We start from the raw sequence: 13,896 nt of genomic DNA, 5'->3' as shown, positions 1-13,896 counted from the left end.
GTCCACCGTGTTTTTCCCGAACGCCAACCCTGCTTCTTCTTCTTCTGATTCCCTTTCTTATTCTTCTGCTACCCTCTGGATCAAGAATACAGGTGCCATTGACGGCCGTAAATCAAACAATGCGCGTTCCTTTTTTTTCAATAGTGTTAATCGCACGTTAAAAAAATTAATGGCGTTAAAAGGATGTTGCGTTAACGCGCAATTAACGCGTTAACTTTGACAGCCCTAATTCTAACACATCCTCTGTTGCAAACTGCACATTCATTGCCAACACTCCTGTGTTTTTGTTTTGTCTTAGTTCCTCAAAATGCAATTGCACGGCAAGGACAGATGTCAGTAAACTGTGGGGCCGGAGCCTTTGGTTTTCAATTGCTCTGAATGTCTTTGTTGAGCTACACGTCATACTTTTCAACCTGACATATAATCATTGAGAGTTCAGCAGTACGGGGGAGCAACTGTATCTGATGGTATTGATTCAGACCAGATTGACCAACGTAGTTATGTCTCTCAATATGCCTGCAGAGAAAAGTGTGTGGTAACCAGTCTGTCTGGAAGTAGATGCAGATCATTCAAAAGATAAATAACAAGAACCCATGAAACACAAGAACACCCAAACAGGACATTGTTCATTGTTGCTGTGTCACCACTCGAATTAACATTGTATTGACTTCAGATCCACAACAGTTCCACTGCAGGCTGAATGCTTTGAGGCTGTGACACATTCTGACTAATCAAAAAAAAGGCAAGTTTGATAATTTCCACTTCTACAGAAAAATGTGGCAACTCAAGCATATACAAAAACATGAGCAAATGGGCCACTGTAGTAAACTGTAGTGATGAACTCACAGAGAATTATTTCTCTCAGCCAGTGAGATGTTTTAGCATTTTTAAGCTGTTTTTTCAGCCCACAACTTTATCCTTTTTAAATGACTTTTACAGCTCTCATCAGCTTACAGTATACATATATAACATATTTTGAAATCTTCTCAAAGGCACTTCAGGCCTAGGTACCAAAATCAAATTCCTCAGTATTGATATTCTGATACTATTGCACGGATAACTAAGTGAGATAATATAAGATCTTCCTTTAGTGATCTCCCCTGGAAGAAATTCTCAGGGTAACAGTAGAGAGGGAAATAAGCGTGGGTATAATGACTAAGTAGGCTTAAGTAGATAAACTCAAGCATTAGAACAAGTAGTAACAACTGTCTGGTAAGTTTACTTTACTGTAATGCAGCCGTTAAAACCAGGAAAAGACGACACTTGAGCCATGAGACAATATATAAAATGAAAATCTGAGACGACATATTCTTACGTCACAATAATGATACAGTATCATCATATTGCCCAGCTCGAGTAAACGTTTGCTACAAGTTGGCAATATCAACTCTGAAAGTGATGATGCATCAGTATAGTTTGTTCCTGCAGCCCTACAGTAGCCAAGGAGACAAGTTGGCCTTTTTTTTGTTTTTTGTCCTTGTGTCATCACAAATGCAAAGGAGAAACAGGGAACAGTAGAAAATCAGCAAATCATAAACCTCTTTGAACTCTTAATAACATTTTGCATTAGACACATTGTTTTTTCTGGACCTGATAAAAGAAGCTGCTAAGGAGTGAGACATCTCACTTCTTTTCTCATCTCAGTTGAGAGTTGCACATGCGCAAGCTTTGCCACTAGTGGTTCTATTTTTTTTTTAAATCTTCAACTTCTGTCTCTGTTTCATACTCAACACCTGCTGTTTGAATGCTTCTTAAAAAGAGGAGGATACAAAAAGTATTGAAGTAAGCCAGCATCCTTAACTTCAACATGCATCACAGCATTGTGTCTAAAAAGGGGTGAAAATGGGCGTGTCCCCCATGGTGTTGTGTTTCCATCACAGCCAATCAGAGCTGGAACTGATAAACACCTGTGACTACTGCAAAGTCATTTACTGTGCACATTCAGGTGGAAGATAAAAACCTGATGTAATTGAGTAAAATGGTGAAAGCCAAGAGACAACAGAAGACGATCTGTTCGGCTTATAGAAATTCATGCAAACTGCTGAAAGGCTCAGCTTAACATATAACATCACTGGGCCGCTGACTCGTGAATATTTTTTTTCATTTTCATAACTGAACACACACTATGAAATAACACACCATGAAATAGCACGCCATGAAATAACCATGACTTTTGCTGTTCTTTTTAATCCCACATCTGCTCTCCACGTCTCTCTATAGCCTCTGTTTGTCATCCTGTGCCTCAACCTTTAAAATCTCTGGCACCTGCTCACCTCTTATTGCACTGTGACTAAAGCCTGAGGCCATGGTCTCGATCACCCAGACACTTTAATGACACATTAAAGGGGTTCAATATCTACACCTTATAGCCTTGAGGATCATCATTGCTCTCATTCGTTGTACCCGGTTTCTCCAAACATGACAACGTGCAACAAACCAGGCAAGAACTAGCAAGCCTGTGGCCCTCTGGCAACCGTAATAGGAGCATATTTGTGCTATATAGTCCCAGTATCTGTGTGTTCTGTATATGTTGAATGTGGGATTAAGTGTCCATCCACCAAAGAAAAGCACCCTCATTGTTTATTTTACCAAGCCTGCTGCTGATTGCGGAGCATCATCTTTCCTTATAGAAACCCGGACGAAGCCCACAATGACACTATCTCCCAGCAGCACCTGGAGCCTCTGGAGCATAATAACAGGTCGGGAGACAAAGCTGGTTGTGTTCTTAACTCTGTCACAGCATGTATGTTTTGACACGCCCAGCGCCATGTGCATGCATCTGACACCTCAAACGTCATGCTATACCACACTGTCGTCACAGAGACTTCCAGCTTTTTTTCCAGTTTTGTGCTGTTGCAAAACTAGACTAATCCGATACCACCTCTGGGACAGGAGGACATTTCAGCTTTGAGTCATCTTGGATTCGTCTGAATTCTGGGACTTCCCCTCTTCCCGTCTTCCTCCACCCGATTTACTAAATCAGATCCAGTTGGAGGAGGAGGAGGGGAGTGTCTGGGAATAACTACGATCCTGTCATTCTGCATATTTCCGATGGAATTCGAGTCCGGGCTTTGACTGGGCATGTTGAGGGATGTAAGAGCTGCTGGCTGTTGATTTAGCTGAATGCTTAAGGTTAAAGTCCTACGGGGGAAGTACAATTTCTCATTTATCCGAAGTGTTTTGTTGTTTTAAAGCAGCATCTCATCTGTAATCAGCCTTCAGATGAAGCGTCAGAGCTCCTGAACATGTGAACAATGAGGCTTTTGCATCTTAAAACAACAGTCTTTTGCTTCACACTGTCACAAACTTCACTCCATGTGCTTTTGTTTCAGAGCACTTCTCTTTTGGCTTACTGTGAGATGCAGCCCCGGATTTATGAGGCGCTGCACTGATTCCCGAAGGCATGATGCCCTGTGACCGTAAATGTGCCAGAGCGGTTGTTTATCTTCTTCCTGACACATCGCTTAGAGTTATTGGAAAGGGATTGGTATTTTCATTTTTCTTTTTTTTTTTTCCAAATCACGCGATGTTCTGTGCTCATGTGAGCCCCTGAGACTTTTTTTATTTTTTTATTTGCATAAAACATTTTATTTGGTAGCCACAGGGGGAGAGACAGAGGGATTGGGAGACAAGAGGATGCCTATGCTTGTGCGCATCGTGACACAACACACAGTCATGCCAATGTTTTTCAGGCTATTTGAGTGAGCTACAGGTGAGGGTAACGTGCTGAGAAATATAGAAGTGTGCCAATAAAGGAAATGAGGCAGAAAGGCTCCTGGCGAGCAGATATGGATGTACGCACCAAAGGTTTTAAATTATTACAAAACTCTTCAAGGAAGGAAATGCATTCAGGCTTTCACAGCGTGCTTTGGTTATCAACTCTGAACGTAAACAAAAAAACTTTGTTAGGAAACTGTAATTCTTCACTTCTTTCCCAACTTCCTGACCTCAACTCTATCATTTAGGACTTTAGTGAGCACAGCAACGACTTTCAACAACGCTGTGAGGCATAATTCAGTTTATGGACCTTTGTCGCACTCCCCGTCGTCTAACGTGGACAATATTAGTCTGCTGACAAAGACTCAGAACACAAATGGAAACCCTCATCAGGGATTCAAACAGCAAGTTGCACCTCAAAACAAAAGCTAACATTTTTCGTTCCAAACTATTGATTACTATTATAAAAGGTGACGTTTAGAGCTGAAACCACTTACAGTCGTGCGTACAGCTTGTGATACGAGTGCACCACTTTATTGATCCAGGTATTGACTGGCAGCATATGACTCACCTGGCAGCTTCTGTGGTTCCCATGGGAACATTAAGGGGGGGTCACAACGGTCACAACAAGGCTATCAGTCTGTACCTGTTGCTTCCAGCAGTAGACAGCTTCTCTCATTTATAAACTGAAGATGTCAGGACAAAGAAAGGTCAAAGTGTTGATTTCCCTTTCAAAGGGAAGCCCTTCTGTCAACATGCCTGAAATACTGACTTTAAATACTTGCAGGAGAATGACGACATCGTTTGGACTGAGAGGGAAGTAATAAGGCCACAATTGAGGGTGATCAGCTTTAATGCCCCATTAACCTTTTGATCTTTTTTGTGATTCAGTGATTTTTGCTTTAGACAAGAAAATGTCAATCACAACCTCTCAGAGACAGAGGTGACATCTTTGAAGTGCTTGACCTTACCAACAGTCCTAAAAGATCCAATCATCAGATAAAAGGCACCAAATTCTCACAATGGAGAAGCTTAAACTTGCAACTACTTGGCTTTTGGTTCAGCACTAATCATCAAATCATCAATTTGAACTGCTTATGTAACAATCTAAATTTTCCACCAGCCCCTTCATATGAACCTCAGCAAACCATCAGCAAGTGGATGTCTATTTCTATACATGTATTGCAGTTATTCTTAATACCTTTCACAGGGTGGCTTCCCTGCATAAATGTAACATGTGTACTAGGAGATGGTGTTGTCTGTTCTCTGCTACTAGTTGTACCGCGTTGTCATCAAATCAAATCAAATCAGTTTTATTTATATAGCCCAAAATCACAATCACGTTGCCTCAATGGTCTTAACAGTCTGTACAGTGAATGACATCCTCTGTCCTTGTCACGTTATTATCTGTGTTATATTTACCTTTAAACAAAAAAATAAAAAAATATTTTATGCCCTAGAGGTTGTGTTAAATATTCATATTTTTCAAGGTATCGTATCAAAGTTAGACATTCCTGTATCATGACAAAAATGTTAACAGTGATAACTTTAACTTTCTTAACTAGATTATTATTACTAAGCAGACTAAATGTAGCCTGACCAAGGTGTTTGAATGGCACTAAAACAAAATGTTACTCTGTCGCCATCGTCACATTACAGTTATTGGTCTTACAAATCCATGAATATATATTTTCAAGATCTTTATTACAGCTGAGGGTGGTGCGTGTACCGTATTTGTCCACAGGAACCGCCAGAATCAACATGAAATGAGATTTCTTAAGCTCCTTTAACATATGTTAGCTCTAGTGTAAACTTACATAATGCAGCACTAACTGTGTTTTATTATTCTGAGAGGGGAGGCTTTGCATCAATGGTGTTTCGTAACTGTATTTAAAAATGTTAAACAAGCAGTAACCATGTACTCCATATGGCGTAACGTCTAACGATATGTCAACAGTCGCTCCTAGAACAAACCAAGAGGACCTCGTGTTTCACGCTACATCAAACAAATCAAACGTTCTTTCACACAGCAGCTGCAGTGATAACACTCAGCACATCAAGTTCACTTGGTTAATGACACCTTATCTTTGCGGAGCTGCTTGCTGTAATTGGACAGTATGTACTGTAGGTTAAAACGAGTGGGAGGTGATATATATCATCCAGGGTCAGGGCTGTGGGGTGACAAGCCTGGGAAGCCTGTGTGATTCAGGTAAAAGCGAACAAGACAAACATTCACAGACAATGGATTAGCTTTAGAACGTCTCTGACAGCTCACCACACACCCCCGTACCTCCAAAGAGACTAAGCTTTTCTGAGAAATTCCCACACACCTTTTATCACTTCCCTGATCACCGCACCAAAACCAAAGTAAACCTCTGCCTTCTGAAAATGAATAATCTTGCTGGGGTGAAGAAACAATCACAAGAAATCAGAATATGCAGAAGTATGCAGAGCGATTGCCACCTCATTTGTTTTTGTCCAAAATGACAAAAACACGCAATTTTTACCAGCTATTACAAAGTCTGCAACATCGTTCATGCATGTGATGCCATGGACATAAAGGTTATCTAAATCTATAATCTTTTATCTCCTCTGCTAAACTTATATTTTAAAAAGGAAGCATTCATTCTTCCAGCACCTGATTTCCATCTCAGCCACCAGCGTGCAGTCGCTGCTTATGAGGTCCAGCTGCAGACGGAGATTGAGAACAATCATCCTTCAAGGTATAGTCAGTTCCATCAAAGTGCTTTGAGTCAAGAAATACTGACTGGAAACACATGCTGGAGCAGGAACACATGGTTTGTGTTGGCGCGTTGTTGTTTCGATGCAAGACTAACGACTGAATGTCGCTTGTGTAGGTGGAGGAGTACACTTGTACTGGACTGTGTCAGTCTGAGGTGAGTCATATCAAAATATGAGCTTTACAATATTTTCATTGCAGTAAACAGAGTCAAGAGTTTCTCGCCAACATCTGTTGCGCTGCAGGCAAAATAACTGGTATTAATCATGAAGACGCAGCGGTCTGGAAACACACTTCATCACCGCTGTCTCAGTTCTTTCGGTTACAACCACAAGGATGTACACACACACACGAGCAAACAGGCAAAAATAAACACGCACACACGTCTGCGCAGATGACGAGGACAGTCCTGAATTGTTCCGAATGATGTTCTGCTGATGAGTCTTTGTTAGTCTAGATTGTTTGACATGTTTAAATCTAAATTTAGAGTTGTAATGTAATCAAGTCAATTATGTATTTGGCAAAAAGCAAAGCTGCCGTTCCATTTACAGTTAATCTTACTGAACCACGGAGGCAACGGAGGTCTTGATGAAAAAGCAAATTCTCCGGTGTTGTTTGACAAGTGAAACAAACACGACCCAATTACTCTGCAGAACAGAAGAAGAGCTTTGCCAGTGGTGAAGCTGGGGGTTTCAGTTTCCTGAAGTCTTAGTCACATGGTTTTGACAAGTGTACACCGCCATCATCACGGTTCACTCCTCGGCGCCCTCTCAGCCACAGCTCTGGGTAAATACTTCTGTAAGTGGTGCGGGTTCGTCAAACATTCATGCCAAGCGTGACCACGAAACCCTTCAGCTGCAGACGATGAGTAGACAGCACTTCTTACCGCTTCCTGTAAACTACTCAATCATCACACCGGTGCTGTTACAAAAGAAAACGCGGATATATAAAAAGGAGTGATGCCTTTTATATCACGACTCACATCCTCCAGCTGTTTTTTTTTTTTTACCCCCCAGCCTTGACTTTCCTCAGGACCTCTAGCCCATATCAAAGACGCTGCTTCACCACACACTCCTGCCAAGAGGAGCTTTGCCCCGTGGGAAAGGCAGGGCCCAGACCAGTCCTCCAGGGTTGTCAGGTTTGGCACTCTGCAACAGGGACAGATATGGAGCTGTGTAGACAAATGTACCAACACACGAACACGCACAGTGCTTTGTGTGGCGAGGGCTGCGCTCTCAGGCACACCTTTTATGAGTGGAGCCAGCAGAGCAAAGCACAACCGTTAGGGAGACAAACACATACCACAGCAACAAAAACATCAACGGTCGCCATGCCAGCTGAGCTTTCAATGTACACGATGATTACAGAGAGAGTGGAAGGAATTATTTTATTAAGACGGGCGCATAGGAGGTTGGGGACTCTATACTGCTAATATAAACCTACTCCGTGCTGGTGACGCCCCTCTGTTGTCAGTGTGCAGACATACATCCAGCTGGACACATGCTCCAGGTGCACGACGTAGTTTTGGGGATGAAATTTCAATCAGAAGACGGCTGAATAAACGGAATAAACCTTCAAAAAGTGTTCTGGACCTTATTTTCCTCTGAGAAAAGCTCTTTATTCAGATACGGCAAAACAAAATAGCTGCACGTTTGTATTATTACCTCATCTGTAGTGAAAATAATGAAAATGAGTTTCAGCACCCTTTTCTGTTCCCTTTTCAGTGCAAACCTTCTTTGAACCTCTTTTAATTCCGAGGAAGCAGCTTGGTTCATGTCTCGACAACTGAACAAATGACACATGAGAGCATCAGCAGCTCTCTCCTCCTTTTTCCAGTCCAATAAATCCATCAGATTCAGATTTACGATTCAGAGATCGAAACCTGAACAAAATGCTCATGATGCTGAGACCACAGCATGTGTCATCGAAGTCACACAGAGGGGAAATTTAAAGGGGCACTATGTTATTTTTGGAGAGGAAATTAAAACTCTGATTTGGGCGATAACACTTTCTTTCCTAACTGAATAAACAAGCTGCTCTCAGAGGTAAATAAAGTCCCCAGAACACAGTGTAAAGCTGGAAAGGTGGCAGGGTCCGCCACATATAAACAAACTTAAACAGTTTGAAACTGTGTTGTCCTTTCAGGTCGGTTTGTTTATTCAGTTTATTGTTTACTTAGTTTATTTAAAAAAAAAAATCCGTCAATGAGGATCTTTCTCTTCTGATTAAAAATTGAAGGGAAAAAGACAACATAGTGCACCTTTAATAGACGGGATATCAATCTGTGGTTATCTCTCTCTCTCTCACACACACACACAAACACACATATACATAAACTGATGGAAGGTCAAAGGTGAACTCACAGTGAGCGGCAGGGAGCAGACCACGAAGATGACGGTGATGAGCGCCAGCAGCACCAAGTGGTCCATCTCCTCCTCCCCCTGTCCGAACCAGGCCAGGCTCAGCTTCTTCCTCCTCCCCGTCGAACCGACCGAGCCGCGCCGCATCATCTGGCTCCGGTGCATCTTGCACAGGCTGACGATCACCGAGCCGTTGCACACGAACACCGCCAAGATCAGCAGCGCCATTAGGGACGAGTAGGACAGAGAGAAGGCCAGCACCAGGCTGGAGTGGTCGTCACCTGTGGCGTCCATGTCGATGAAGCACCACGTCCCGGGGCAGTACTGTCTGAACTTGCCGTAGCCGGTGTACGGCAGGAGGCAGAAGGCCAAAGAAAAGAGGTAAATGAAGAAAAGAGTGAATTTGGCGAAGCTGCGGCGGATGTTGACGGAGTAAAAGTAAGGGTGGCTGATGGCCAGACAGCGCTCCACGGCCATGGCGCACAGGATGAGAGTGGGCGCGAGGCCGAAGAAACTCACGGCGAAGCCGAAGAGGTTACACAGGCCGTCACCGCCCAGACTGATCAGGGACATGTTGCGGGCGTAGCAGATGAACACAGGCGGGCTGAGGAGGCAGGTGCCCAGCAGGTCGGTGAGCGCCAGGCCGGTCACCAGGATGCAGAAGACAGACGACCTGGAGCGATGCTCCTTCTGGTGCACCCCGAGGATGAAGAGGGCCAGCAGGTTCCCCACCACGCCGGCCAGGAACATGATGATGCTCGTTACCGGCTTGCCATTCCAGTTCACGATGGGAGTATCATTGCAGGTGATATTGGAGCATGTCTCATTCGAGAGCACGCTGTCGTTCATGGTGAAGCTGCTGAGGAGAGGTGTGCCTGCTCAGAGGAGGGTTGAGGAGGAGCTCACAGACAGCAGACAGAAACCCTGACCTCTTGACACCATCGCCTGGAAGCAGAGACGGCGGGGATGTACGGAGAGACCCATCAGCTCGGAGCTGACTCAGAGCGCCACTCGTCAACTTTCCCCTTCCTCTGTCTTGCAGAGAGTTTAGAAATCTCTGTGTGGAAGAGATGACACAATCACAAACTGAGTGCTGACACTTAACAATATCAACTTTCAATCCTGTGAAGCATTTTCTTCTCACACAGCTTGTTAAAGTCTCCCTGCTGCTGCTGCTGTGATCTCACACTGAAACTCCTCTGATCATGGTGATTAATAATCACTCACCTTTTACTGACTCTGCCGGGAAGCAGCAACACTTGAGCGACTGTTAAAGACTTCCTTCCTCTGTTTCTTCTGCTTTCTCCTCGATATCAGACTCCAGGTTTTTGTAAAATATTTATGAAACGTCTCTTGAGCCGGCGCTCAGTTTAAAAGTGGCGCTGAGCGGTGAGACGTACAGAGACAGAGACAGACTGCACCAGCTCCGAGTCTCCTCCGCTTATTTCTCTCTGTGACTCTCTCTCTGTACCTCCCAGTCTCTCTGTCGGATCTATAAAGTCCCTCCCACTATACTGGTGCACCGACAAAACGCTCACAGATCATTCTCTAGGGCACAAGAAAAGGAGCAATTTGTCAATTTTAGGAAGCAGAAGATAAAGCTCCTCATTGGTGTATTTTTTTTTTTCCAAAAGAAAAATAAATAAACAATCCCTCTTTGCTTTCATAACTGAATAAACAAACTGACCTTAAAGGACAACACAAGTTCATATTGTTTTTCTTTGTTTATATGTGGCGGACCCTGCCACCTTTCCAGCGTCAAACAGTATTCGGGGGACCTTGTTTTCCTCTGAGAACAGCTTGTTCATTCAGTTATGGAAAAAATACATTTGTATTATCACATTATTAATATTGTAAATATTAAAATTCAGCGTTTGAATTTCTTCCCCCAACACTACACAGTGCCCCTTCAAAGTGACTACAAGGAACTTTCGGTTTTCGCTGATACTAGCAGCCCCTTTTGACAGAAAGCGGTGCGACACTGATCATCTGTGCTAACTCGTGCTGGTGCCACGTGCATTTTTTTTTTCCCTGAACGAGTGACAGAGGGACGGCAGGATGGATCTCGGTGAGCTAATGTGTTTATATGTGATTTTGCATGTGATAAATGTGATCATGTAATCGCTTAAGTCCGTGCTTCCTGATGAATGAGGCTTTTGAGAGTGCGGAGACAAAAAAGTTAGCCAAAAGTGCACAACCACACATGTTTGGGGTTTCCGCAATGCTCGTTGTCTATTAATCACCATCTATAAACCTTTTTCACAAGACTGAGCTGTAGTTGACTGGTATTGCTGTATACACCTAAACAACAAAACCACAGACAGATCGAAATGATTAAGTCCCAAGGACCCAGCTGCACTGATGCAGAAAATCTCGTCATTATTGGATTGTTCCCCATGTGAGCTGTTAGTCTTTGTGTAAGCATTTGCTTTGGCAGTGGCACTAAAAAGGTGTTTTGAATAGCCTCACTCTCGGCTAGTTTACATGTCATTTGGCGCGTCTCAGCTGAGAACAGGGTGAAACTGGTGTCGTGGTTCTCGCAGCTTGTTTTTGCCTCTCGTTTCCCCGCTGGTTCAGTCTTCACTGAGATGAAGAATGAACCAGGTCCTTTGCTGTGCTGCCACCTTCAGTGAAACACCTGAGGGGAGACAGAGGTAAGTCCTCTGACAGCATGTGAGTGTTTTGATAGAGACAGCATGCTACGATTGACATCACTCTCTGTACTCATGTTTTTGAAAAGTGCTCGACAGAAGCGGAACCATGACGAGCGCTGTTCAGAAAACAGTTAGTGCTAGACAGATATCCTGGGATCCCTTCTTCTTTAATGCATTATATAAATCTCTCTGTGGAAGAAAAAAATGACACAAGAACACACCGCACAAGTGCATACAGGAAACAATGTCAACGTCAGCGTCAGAGTCAACGCCAAGTATTTTACGGGAAGAAATAACTGTTCATAATAACAACATCTGTGGATTATCCTGAGAAACCTATTCATCATTTCTGGAAAAAGGCAATGTTTAGTTTTTCACATTTACTTATGTTTTCTTTTGCTCTTTGAGCAGCTCAAGCCAGGTGCCTTCTCATTCCAGTATGTTCGACAGAAGACAGACATCGATACAACTCACACCAAAACAATTCTGATGGATGAAAAGCCCTACGGGCAAACTGTGTCTGATGCGTCTCTTTAGATACTTTACCCTACGCATTGTTCGGAAATCTCACAAGAACGCCTCACATTGTACTGATCATCATACATGCTGCAGGACATTTTGAAGTAAAAAGTCTGTTTCCCTTTGAAATCAGGTGTGGTTAAAAAAAAAAAAGTTGCCTTAATTGAATTAATCAAGCAAAGTACAGTACTTTGTGATTTTCCATCACTACGACTGTCTTCTCGAGAAGGCTCTTTGTGCTGTACCATTATCCAAATTAAAGTCTCGGGTCTCAAGAGAGTGTGACCTCATTCATTTGTCCGCTCATTGTTTGTTTTGAAGCTTGTTTTAATAGATCTGATTAAAGCAGGAAGAATGCCACAGTCGCTTTGTTGTTTTTAAAAAGCCTGCAGTACACATGTGTTTTAGCTCGATGTTCCCGATAAGACTTCTTCAGGCTGTATAATCCCCCAAGTTTCATACACCTTTATAATCATTCGACCGGAGCAGAGGTCTAATCATACGGTATAAGCAAAAACCCTTGTGCATGTGTTTGCTGGCTTTTCAAGGACAAATTGAATCATTTGCAGGCCAAACTGTAAGAAGACGAGTCAGAGCTGGAGGTCAAATAACAGAGCAACACGGAACCAATCAACAGCTAAAGCAAACTGCCGCGTTGATGCGTCGGTCGGTGGACACGAAATGACACAAACGCAGATAATGAACACATCACCATTTCCGCAGACGCAGGATGTAATCGTGACGCAGTTTCAGAGGAGCCATCGCTGCGCTCCTTAATGGTTTTATGTTCACGACACCTAAAATAAGCACCAATAAAATCATCACAACCAAAGAAATACCAACTGCTGCATAGTAATTTCATTTCAGTGCTCGGTACACTCTCGATAATTACACTCGCTTGCTTCCTGTTGCTGTTTCTGTAATTGACTGAGCATGATGATAACAACGTAGTGCCAGCGTTCGGGAATAGAGATCAGGTTTCTCCTTGTTTAATACACTGTAAATGAAAGTGTCGATGCACATTTGCGCAGCTGGTGGTGGGCGGTAGTTTGCTGGCATGGACCACTGTGATATTGGTTTTTTAATCTTCCTCTACTTCTTCTCAGTTTCTCTCCATATCTCCAAGCCTCACTCCTTCCAGGACAAACAAAAGCTCAAATTTACCTTTAACGACCGCAGGCCGCCTCAAGACCTGGATGGCACGCAGGGTGTTTACAGCTGCACCGCAGATAAAACAAACCATGGTGGCACCTTTAAATAAACAAAGGACATTGATGGAAAACAAATGTAGATGTATCGGTACACTTTTCCCAAACAGGCTGATGACTCTGTGAACATACCAGCCGAGACACAGAGATCATAACACTTGTGCAAAGGTCATCCATTTACACAAGCTCTTATTATAGCACAGGAGCGGTTTAAGGGGAGTGCAGCGAAGCATCCATTCACTATAGAAGCCGCTGGTGTCGGGCTGCATGTGCGTTTGTTATTCAAAGAGTCGGAAGGTGCGGCGACTCTCAGGTTTCACACCGATGGACGGATGAAAAGCCAAATGGAAGGATGGAAGGTAGGCTGATGAATGGATGGACGTGGATGCGGTGACTCAGGTTTCAAACAGATCAAAGAAGCAGTCCAGGTGAAATTCATGGATAGATGTGTGGATGGATGGATAAAAAAAACATAAAAACATGTTACATAATACTGAAAAACCCTTGGATGTGTCTTACATCTGTCTGCACACTGTCATATGTGATGGATGGATGGATAGATGGATGAATACATTGATAGATGGATGGATGGACGGATGGATGGATGGATAAAAAACTTAAAAACATGGTACATAATGTTGAAAAACCCTTGGATCTGTCTTACATCTGTCTGCACAAGACAAATTAGGGATTAAAAT

At 43.1% G+C, this 13,896-nt stretch overlaps 1 protein-coding gene across 1 annotated transcript in view; it reads right to left on the bottom strand.

Annotated features, from left to right (window-relative positions):
* ptgir (prostaglandin I2 receptor) overlaps positions 1–10,263 on the bottom strand; it is a 30,868-nt gene extending 20,605 nt beyond the window's left edge. The window contains exons 1-2 of the mRNA XM_030440241.1: positions 10,045–10,263; positions 8,821–9,874 (exon numbers count right to left, since the gene is read on the bottom strand). Coding sequence (XP_030296101.1) covers positions 8,821–9,666 — 846 coding nt within the window. The 5' untranslated portion in view covers positions 9,667–9,874; positions 10,045–10,263. The remainder of the gene's footprint in view (positions 1–8,820; positions 9,875–10,044) is intronic.
* Between the last annotated feature and the right edge of the window lie 3,633 nt (positions 10,264–13,896).

The sequence above is a fragment of the Sparus aurata genome, chromosome 2 (assembly GCF_900880675.1).
Source record: "Sparus aurata chromosome 2, fSpaAur1.1, whole genome shotgun sequence".
Lineage (NCBI taxonomy): Eukaryota > Metazoa > Chordata > Actinopteri > Spariformes > Sparidae > Sparus > Sparus aurata.
Note: the sequence above shows the minus strand (reverse complement) of the source record. Positions and strands in the feature narration are given on the sequence as shown.